The sequence below is a fragment of the Oculina patagonica genome, chromosome 2, assembly GCF_052425735.1.
Source record: "Oculina patagonica isolate OP01 chromosome 2, crgOcupat, whole genome shotgun sequence".
In the NCBI taxonomy this organism is placed as follows: domain Eukaryota; kingdom Metazoa; phylum Cnidaria; class Anthozoa; order Scleractinia; family Oculinidae; genus Oculina; species Oculina patagonica.
This window is the reverse complement of record NC_135759.1, coordinates 36,111,668-36,121,129: the sequence shown is the minus strand read 5'-3', so window position 1 is coordinate 36,121,129 and position 9,462 is coordinate 36,111,668. Positions and strand designations below refer to the sequence as shown.

Here is a 9,462-nt window from a genome sequence, read left to right as displayed (position 1 = left end):
GTCCAAATTGTATTTGCTATATGGTGTTGTTGTCAAAAGTGTTTATATTTGCGTTGTTGTTTGTTTCGTCGTCAACCTAATCAAACTTATGGCCTGACTAACGCACGTTTTCCCGTGCAGTGATTTCGGTGCATTACACTCCTTTTAATTGCGTTTGTAGGGACTCGTGCAGCATGCTCTAAGCCAATCAGAGCGATACTCACTTTTTGGGGCCAATGAGGTGCAACTTACCCTGCGCCGCAGACGAAGCTAAACCCTTGTCAAGTCCTAGCCGGGGTTAGATTACGTCTGCGACGCAGGCTAGGTACAACTCGGAAGTCTGAATTTTTTCCGTTTTGACAGCCGTTGCATGTTTCTATTGAGAACCCTGATTGGTACTTATAATGTAAATGATGCTAACATGTATATTGCACACGGTCTGTTTAAATACTAAATTCTACGGCTTTTTCAGTTTTAATACAAAACCCACAAGTGGTTGAACAACCCTGTATGAGTGCTGATAGCAATTAGAAAATAGTTAGAACAAGGTAGCAACTGTATGGTATGCTCCAAAGCAAGCGATGGCTGCAGAGAAAAAAAATTAACCTCTAGATAGTTTCAAGTGGAATGCTGTGGAGCTGAGAATGGCGAGCGTATTGTACGAATTACACTTTAAGATATAGAATGGAAACCTTTTCTTTTCTCTCTCTTTCTTTACAAAATTAAAGTCTTGTTTCACGCTCTAGCATTGGCCAGGATAGTACATGCTGTATACGATTAACTTCTTGGAAAACCGCTAATCGTCAGCGTAGGTTTAGCTCCCAGTAATGCACTACTGGAATGGAAAGAAACAAACGAACAAACGGACTGTGTTTCAAGTATTACTGTTGGCTATTGCGAGCCTTTGTCAAAGTGCTCCGCCGTCATACTGTATAGTTATGTAACCACTGTAGTTTTTTGTGTGTAGATGTGTAAAAAGAAAAAAATTGGAATCGGAAATATGAGTGTACAATGTAAATGTCTGTAAGAAATTGAATGTACAGAACGATGTAAAATAAAATCGGTTGCTCTCCGGAAGAAAGTAACTTGATTAATTTGGTAAATGTTTTCAGCCAGTTAACTAAACAAACGCAACGAAAAGAGATTAATGCAGCCTTGTCCTTGGCTCTAGGAAGCGGGCAGCCCGAGGCGCGTGCTGCCACGTGTCCCAAATAACCGTTGTCATTTTTTTATTCTACTCCTCAACCTCGTTCCCAGGGCTTTTCCCTTGGTGATTTGGAACGGGCAAATCACCAGGGGAAAAGCCCTGGGAACGAGGTTGTCCACTCCTCATTGCACAGAGAATGGCACTGGCTCGTCCCCATTTATTGAGGAATGATTTTTTTTTAAAAAAAAAAAAAATTTAAAAAAATAAAAAAAATCCCAAAAAAATATTTTTTATTTCACTCCTCATCCGCAGAGAATGGAGACTAGTGCGATAATACGCATGTGAAGCTTTGAATGAAAGGTCGCCGATCGAAATTTCCCTCGAGGTGATATCAAAACTACCAAAAGAAACCAACTTAAGTAGTTCATGCGAACGATAACCCTCGTAACAAATTTTCTCAAAATCCAGCTAAGCTTACTTCGATCTTTGGTCATAATTTTGAACTTTACGAAAATGTCATTACTTCTAACCTTGTTAGACTCTTCTTAGTCCACTGTCCAGAGTCCCTTCTCATATTTTTCTTTGATCATTAAGCGCGCGAAAAAGAATCGCTAGAGAACTGGACGCCAGCGCAAAACGGAGAAAATATCCCCTCCCCCCCCCCCCCCTTCCGTGCTTCTCGCTAGCTGTGTCTCTCGTGTTCTTTTGCGTTGAAAAATAGAGAGGTTGTGAACAGTTTACATTACATGCTGCAGGTTACCAAGTATTTAAATATTCAATATTTTATTGTCGTGGCACAAAAGACGCCAACATCATGCCGTAATAACTAGGATGAAAGTTAGCGAGAAGTCGAGATTCCCAATCCATAGAGGCTTGCTTTTAACATTCCGTCCAGCATAACCAGCCCAGTGAATCCACAAGAAAGAGCCTTGTCCACGTACGAAGCTGCTTCAACTGCAAGTTTGTCTGAATCCTGAGTGGTCACCCACGCCCCGCTCGCTTTATCAAAGGGTTCTGCGGCTGTGGAGAATCCATACGGTCCTGACTTCAAGTGAGTGTGCGCCAGGTCGGCGCTGATGATCACTACAATCCTCTCGGACTGCGAGTGGAGAACCTGAAACAAGCTCTTGCCAAGATGGCGCAGTTCGGGAATCATCTCCACGCTATCTGTGTATCTGCGACTCGGCTGGGACAGAATGATAACTTTGCTCCGGTTTAAAATACTCTTTGTGAAATACAGCGGAACTATCTCGCCCCAGCGTAAAGGGAAGGGGACATCTTCGTTTCCTGGTGGCCCGAATGCGCTCAAATACGAAACTTTCTCGTTTTCAGCTTTCAGGGTGCTGACAAGTGTCTTGGTGCCGTTGGTATCCATGGCAACAGACAGGTTGTAGCAACATGGTGGACAGGCGCAGTTGTCAGTGTCGGAGAAGCCCGATCCTTTTGGACTAAGGTAGAAAATGAAATCTTCAGGAGCAGCGATTCCATGCGGAGAACTCAGGACAATTGTGTCTGGCTTAAGATCCTCAATCTGTCTTCCCACTTGTATTGCGGCTTTGTGTACCAACCAGGCTTGTGCTTTGGCTGTAGCGTTGGTTGTGTTGAAATAGCGAGGGTCTAAAGCTATTCCTCCTGATTTGTTATTAAAAAAGTAACAAATAATAATGACATTGGCAATTTTAACTTTTAAAAGGGGAATTGTACTCTCGGAAAAGGTAAAAACAACGTTTAAGGTTCGGTTAACACAAGCTGGCATTATTGCGCGCGCCACTCGTTCAGTCGCGAGTGTTGCAAAATAAAACGTAGAGTTGCAATGTTGTCCTTTACTTCCTCCCCAGCGCCCCCTTCTTCTTCCCCAACGCATATTGGGGCAACAATTTTTAAATCGTTAACTGACACTTTTGACTATCCAGAAATGCCCTGGAGTGTGAAACTACGTTCAAATGCCCAGCGTATGCCCGACCTCCTCCTTATTACCCTTCCACCACCTGCACCCCCACCACCGCTCCCAGTGAAACGAAAACACTATCTTGCATCACATAAATTTCCTTGGTATGACTGACATGACTGAGCACGCCACTCCCGCTGGGATGTCTGCGAGAATTTCCGTTTCGTTTTATCTTCGAATTTGCATTTTTTCTGTTTTCTTCGATGTTTTGTGTCTCAACGTAGTTTTAAACAGTAATATTTTTCTGCAAGGAGGGGGACATTGGAGTTTGCGGTGTTGCGGTTTGCTCATTTTTTTTTATGCGGTGTTACGGTGAAAAAATTAAATCTTGCGATGTTGCGGTGATCTCAAACCTTACGGTGTGCGATGTTTGTGTTTTTTAACCTACGGTGTTCGGTGAAACGAAATTATCAGCGATGTTACGGTTTCTTGTCTAACACTTGCAGAACTACAATTATCTCTGTTATGTTCGTTAATCCGTCCTTATGTTAAATTTATAACAAAATACAGCCAAATATTGTCTATTTAATCTTTAACCCAATCCTAGTACGTTTTTATTGACTTGATTATATTGCGGTGACGGTGTTTCATCAAATTTTCTTGCGGTGATGCGGTGTTTATGTATTATTTTTGCGGTGTTGGGGTGTTCAGGGTCCCCCCATGTCCCCCACTGCAAGGAATCTAGAAACACGTAAATCTAATCATTACAAGACTCACATTTTATGTATATCTTTTTCACCATTCCTTCTTGATTCCTCAGTATCCCATACAAGTTTTTGATACTCCGATAAAAAAACGTGCAAACGCTTCCAAAGTCTTTGTAAGAACATTTGTTCGGCTCATCACGAGACTTTTTCACGGGATCACGAGACACAATTATCGCGGCTAGGGGTGGGGTGGTGCAGCTGATGACCACAACTCGACACTGTTATAGATGTAAAAATGTATAGTCCGTTCATTTTTCTACTGTTGTGTCCCTGTTCAACCCTTCTTGTCTCTCCCAACTCAATTTCTTGGTATTCGATACAAAAGGTTACCCTACCCCCTCCCACACACCATATCCAACTGCATCCATACCCCCTCTGGACGTATTCTCCGGCTTTTCAGCAAAAGCATTATTTGGACAAGATGTTTACTGAAACAGTGCTCCTCTAGCTAGTGTGATCTTCCAAAAGCAGTCATGTTTTAAAATCTAGAACAATTTTCGTACATGCACTTCAGTACGAAAAACTTACCGTGTGGCATGACAAAAGCTCCAACTACGTTGCCCTCAGCTTGAAACGCGAAGAATGATTTTATGATAAAGATTGCTATCGCCGTAGCTAGAATCATGCTGGAAATGAACGATATATAACCAAAACCGCAAAGCTAGACTGATGAACAACTCAAATGCCTCTGTGCGAAAACTAAAGATGATTGAAATGATTTCACCCGGACTGAAAGCATTCGCAGCCGTTACTTGAAGCGACACACACGCTCAGATTGGGTTGCGTGACGACCTGAACAAGACATGACTCGTGACTAATTTGCGTGACATACGTTGAATAGCCGTGACACGGACTCACGTTTGCGTGTATGGCTTAATTAGTTTACTGGGCCAATAAACATCGCAAAGGGCGTTAAATGTTTTCGAAATTTAAAGGAGAACGTGTAGGCAGCATCAGCTGCAGTTCTAGCCTGTTTACCTCAAAATACAGATTTTTTTTTAAAACGGGGGGACGAGAGTATACAGCCTATATAGGTCACGTAATAAATGCACATTTAGCGATCACAATTTTAAGCGCTTGTTTAACCATGAAAATGCACGTAAAAACAAGATCCCTGTGGTCCTTTTTTTCGAGCATAATTGTTAAACTGTAAGAGTTCTTGTAGCATATAAAACATAAAACGGTCACGCCATCCAAGAAGGATGCCGATAAGCCTCCCACGTGATCAATGGAGGCTTTTTAATTTTAGGTCACACACTACTGATGCATCGGATGTATCATGGCGACTGACGCAGACCAACAGAAAAAGCAGTCCCAGGATCAGAAAATGGTGCTAACCAACATCTTTTGTGCCTGGGTACTGATGTTTTGTTTTGGCGTGATCGCTGTATACGCTCCTTTCCCCAAACCTCGCCTTCCGACTTTGCTTGATAGAGTTGTGTTCACGGTGCGCTGGTTGATAGTTTCGCTGCTCTCCGTCTACGCTGGGGTCATTTGGGTCGGAAACATGCGATACGCAACCACTGCTATAAATCCATTGGACCCAAGCGGCAAGAAATATGTCGAAATGCGTTCAAAGTATCTTCAGAACACCGTTGAACAATTCCTGCTTCATTCGTTCAGCCTGATCGCGTTGTCTACTTATCTTTCTGAAGAGAACATGAACTTTGTTCCTTTACTGGTTTTCCTGTTCAGCATCGGTCGACTTCTGTTTGCAGTGGGTTACTCCATGCATCCTCTCAAGAGAGGCGTTGGTTTTGCCACGACATGTTTTCCGACGGTTGGGGTCATTGCATATTGCTTGTACTGCTTGGTTGTTTATGGCTTAGAGGTATATCATTAAATGAAAGAAATGTAAACTACATTCTATTATATTTTTTAACACAGAGCTCTCACACGCACAACGCAAAATACTTGTATGGACCTCTATCGACTTTATCAGCTTTTATCGCTAGTAAAATTAACGTTACATGAGAAACATACCCACACACAAAGAAGAAGGAACGAACCAAAACTGATTAGCATAGCACCCAAAGAAATCATTTGTGAATTTGCGCATGGTTAAACTAATTGATGACTTACTCACTGAGTCGTGTAATGTTAAGTGAATCATAACGTAGTACCAAAAAATAGCTACTCTTAACACACAAAACTGTATACAAATGCAAAACTAACAGGCGAAGTACGTGTCAAACAGCCCGCATCCGACCTGTGCCCTGTGACCGCGTAAAAGATAGAGGATCGGGGATTATGGTGGGAGTCTTTTTGTGTACCTTGAATTTATTTTAAAAAAATACAAAAAAAGAAAAGAACTAAAAATGACAGTAAATCTAATTCTCATGATCCTAATCGATACATGCTTGTGTCAGCTCGGTGTCAATGATCAGTGACTCGCTTTGGTCAGCGAATTTTCCCCACATGAAAATCTGCGTTAGAGAAAGATGAGTGGCTTCGAATCTTACGGCTGCAACTTCATCTGCCGTGACCTATATATCGTAGTCTTCTCGTGGTTGGCTGACTCCAGGTCCAATCCATATTGCGAGAGGAGAGGGTATACACGTCCTAGGTCTGACCTGATGTAGTTAAACCTTCGTCCGAAATTTTGTAAAAAACCTATATAGTTACACTCTTTTTTTTTCTATAAGAATATATTTTCTAAGAATATCGAGACTGAAATTTGCGAAATTTTAAGAATATTTTAAGAATAAACCCGAAGCTGAGATCTTGAAAAGAAAACAATTTTGTGTGTTGAAAATGTGTAAACACCAATACAATTTAATATGTATTTTCAACTAAACCGTTAAACTTCTTCCTTTCTCTAAATGACAAATGTAGCTACAAAACATCAAAAGCAGCAGTTGCCGCATGTTTGCTGCTAACAACATTTCTGCAAAAAGTTTTTCACTTGTCAGTAATTGTTATCCCAATACATTCTAAAACGGAAATATCAACGCTATATAATCTAAAACTTTTGCGAGAATAATCCAGCCTTTAATCGAGAAAAAATAAAACAATATTCTTAGAAAAAGAAAAGAGTCATGTTGCCGTCAGAAAGGTGCAGTTTCTTTTGAAATATTCAGGCCATTGAAATTATATTCCTTTTAATACTGTTATATCAGCCATGCTTTTTCGTTGTACCAGACTAACCTAAAATACAAAGTTTGCAGTTCCCAAGCTATAAAAATTGTTTTTCGTTTTAAAAGGCAGAACGAAAGTTTCTGTTAAATTTATATCACCTTTCTATGTTTGGCAAATATTGCTTTCTTTTTGGAACTGACTTAAATAAACGATACGTAACTAAAACCACAAGTTAATAGACTGATGAACAACCAAAATGCCGCCTTGCTAAAGCTAAGTATGGTTAAATGTTTTCACCACGTCTTGAAGCCATTTTCACGGGGTTTTTTTTAAACACTGTTTTCTGATAGTCACACAACGATATTGTCTACAGAATAGCGTTGCGTGATGACCTGAACAAAAAATAAGAACATGGGGGATTTTTCGCCTCCCTTTAAAACCTCCAAAGTCTTTCATCATTTAGGAGTTATTATTTTCCTGCCCAATTTGCTTTAAGCTTCTGATTTCCAGTTTTTATGTCATTAGTAAATTAGACAGGTTTAAATAAACAACTATTTTAAAGCAAAGACACTCACAAAAGCAAGACACTCACATTATGCGTGGCTAGCTACGTTGCGTGACAGGACTCGGAGGAAAAAAGCCCCGGCTAAACGATGAAACATTTTCGTCAAACATCGTGTTTGACGCACACAACATCGAGTGGCTAAACGAGCAAATAATGTTTAATCAAACATCGAAAAAAGCGAGCCCACATAATGCTTTGTGCGTATAACCGCTGAAACGTCACATAGATTTGGTTTCTGATTGGTTGCTTTTTACCGCTTGGGCTTGCTTTGATCCAACATTTGCTCGTGAAGCAAAACGTTGCATTGGATGAAAATGTTTGATCTAGATCAAACATGGGAAACCATTTATATGCAATGTTCAGTTAGGCGGCTAAACGGTCAAACATGCTCTTCCAACATGATGTTGGACGAAAACTGTTTGATCGTTTAGCCATCTTAAAACCTGTGAGGTTTTTTGTTATTTAGAAGTTATTATTATCTAGCTATATATTGTTTTAAGCTATTGTTTTACTTGTTTAATTTATGCCATTATCGAGTTATCTACTTCTACAGTTTAAACGTACACTGAACGACAATCCTATGTAGTTGCAGAGCGGCCTGGTAAGATAAACACTGCAAAGGGTGTTCCAAAAATTTGACAACGTACGCGTGTGCCGGAGGCAGCCCGTGCTGTTTGACACAGTAAAAGGTCACGCATGAACTTGCAGTGAAATGAACCTTTACTGATCGGGTCGATTTATTTGCGCTCGTTTTACCATGGCAGCACGCGTAAATAACTAGACCCTGTACTGTCGTTCTTTTTAGTGTGCACAGTTATAGTTTAAAAATCATAGAGTTCTATAAAAAAAAAAAAGAGTAGCATAAAAATGGTCACAAGGATTATAAATCATGTTAGTTACCTCTTCCCCGGTTGGGAAACCTCAATTTATCTGTTTGTTTTGTTTGCCCAATATAATAAAATTTTAAACCGCGTGATCAATTATGGCTTGTTTAATAGGTCACGCACGGCTGCAAATCATATCCGTGAGTACTATCCACGCACGAATCATGGCGACCGACACAGATCGACAGAAAAAGCAGTCCCAGGATCAGAAAATGGTGCGAACCAGCATGATTTTTGCCTGCGTACTGATATTTTGTTTTGGTGTGATCGTTGTGTATGTTCCGTTCCCAAAACCTCGCCTTCCGACTTTGCTTGATAGAGTCGTGTTCACGGTGCGCTGGTTGATAGTTTCGCTGCTCTCCGTCTACGCTGGGGTGTTTTGGGTCGGAAAAGTAAGATACAGAACCGGTGCTATAAATCCATTGGACCAAGGCGGCAAGACGTTTGTGGAAATGCCTTCGAGGTATCTTCAGAACACCGTCGAACAATTCCTGCTTCATTCGTTCAGCCTCATCGTGTTGTCTACTTATCTTTCTGAAGAGAACATGAACTTTGTTCCTTTCCTGGTTGTCCTGTTCTGCATCGCTCGACTTGTGTTCGCAGTTGGTTACTTCATGGATCCTATCAAGAGAAGCCTAGGTTATGCCATGACATTTACCCCAACCAATTTAGTCATTGGATATTGTTTGTACTGCTTGTTGATTTATGGATTTGAAGTATATCACTAAAAGTGAACGGAGACTGAACCACAGGTAGCCAAAGCTTAAGATACGACTGAAAATAAATAAAATGATCTGAAAACTTAATAAAATGATCTGAAATTATCAACGGCTTATTGTTTTATCTATCTTCTATTACATATTCATGTGAGCTTTGTTCTACGAGTGAAAATTAGCATAATATATGCTAATACTAAAATTGCTCTCAACTAAAGGCTGGTTTCCATATGATCGCAGACGATCGCATCGGATCGCAGACGATCGCAAAATCGCAGAAATTTACTGAACCGTGTGATCGTAACGATCGCAGAGCGACCTGTTTCCATATGATCGCAAAAGATGGTAGACGATCGCAGAAGTGTTGAATGATGGGAACGATTGTCGAAATTATGGGATAGTTTTCGATCGCAATCGATCGCAATTGTGTTTCCATAT

General features: G+C 40.7%; 3 protein-coding genes across 3 annotated transcripts; 2 read left to right on the top strand and 1 right to left on the bottom strand.

Moving 5' to 3' along the window:
* Positions 1-1,417: 1,417 nt before the first annotated feature.
* On the bottom strand, positions 1,418-4,520 carry LOC144642042 (protein TTE1956-like). Its single transcript, XM_078501040.1, has 2 exons — positions 4,310-4,520; positions 1,418-2,758 (listed from the first exon to the last, which is right to left on the bottom strand). Exons 1-2 carry the CDS (start codon positions 4,404-4,406, stop codon positions 1,965-1,967), a joined length of 891 nt encoding a protein of 296 aa, XP_078357166.1. The 5' UTR covers positions 4,407-4,520; the 3' UTR covers positions 1,418-1,964.
* Positions 4,521-5,055: 535 nt separating this feature from the next.
* Positions 5,056-6,194, top strand: LOC144644488 (transmembrane protein 79-like). The gene has a single exon (XM_078503979.1). It carries the CDS (start codon positions 5,061-5,063, stop codon positions 5,622-5,624), a length of 564 nt encoding a protein of 187 aa, XP_078360105.1. The 5' UTR covers positions 5,056-5,060; the 3' UTR covers positions 5,625-6,194.
* Positions 6,195-8,432: 2,238 nt separating this feature from the next.
* On the top strand, positions 8,433-9,115 carry LOC144644487 (transmembrane protein 79-like). Its single transcript, XM_078503978.1, has one exon. It carries the CDS (start codon positions 8,473-8,475, stop codon positions 9,034-9,036), a length of 564 nt encoding a protein of 187 aa, XP_078360104.1. The 5' UTR covers positions 8,433-8,472; the 3' UTR covers positions 9,037-9,115.
* Positions 9,116-9,462: the final 347 nt, after the last annotated feature.

Coding starts and splice junctions, on each gene's coding strand:
- LOC144642042 (XM_078501040.1), bottom strand. CDS start 4,406: ATGATTCTAGCTACGGCGATAGCAATCTTTATCATAAAATCATTCTTC. Junction 2,759..4,309: donor AGCTTTTGTCATGCCACACG/GTAAGTTTTTCG, acceptor ATAACAAATCAG/GAGGAATAGCTTTAGACCCT.
- LOC144644488 (XM_078503979.1), top strand. CDS start 5,061: ATGGCGACTGACGCAGACCAACAGAAAAAGCAGTCCCAGGATCAGAAA.
- LOC144644487 (XM_078503978.1), top strand. CDS start 8,473: ATGGCGACCGACACAGATCGACAGAAAAAGCAGTCCCAGGATCAGAAA.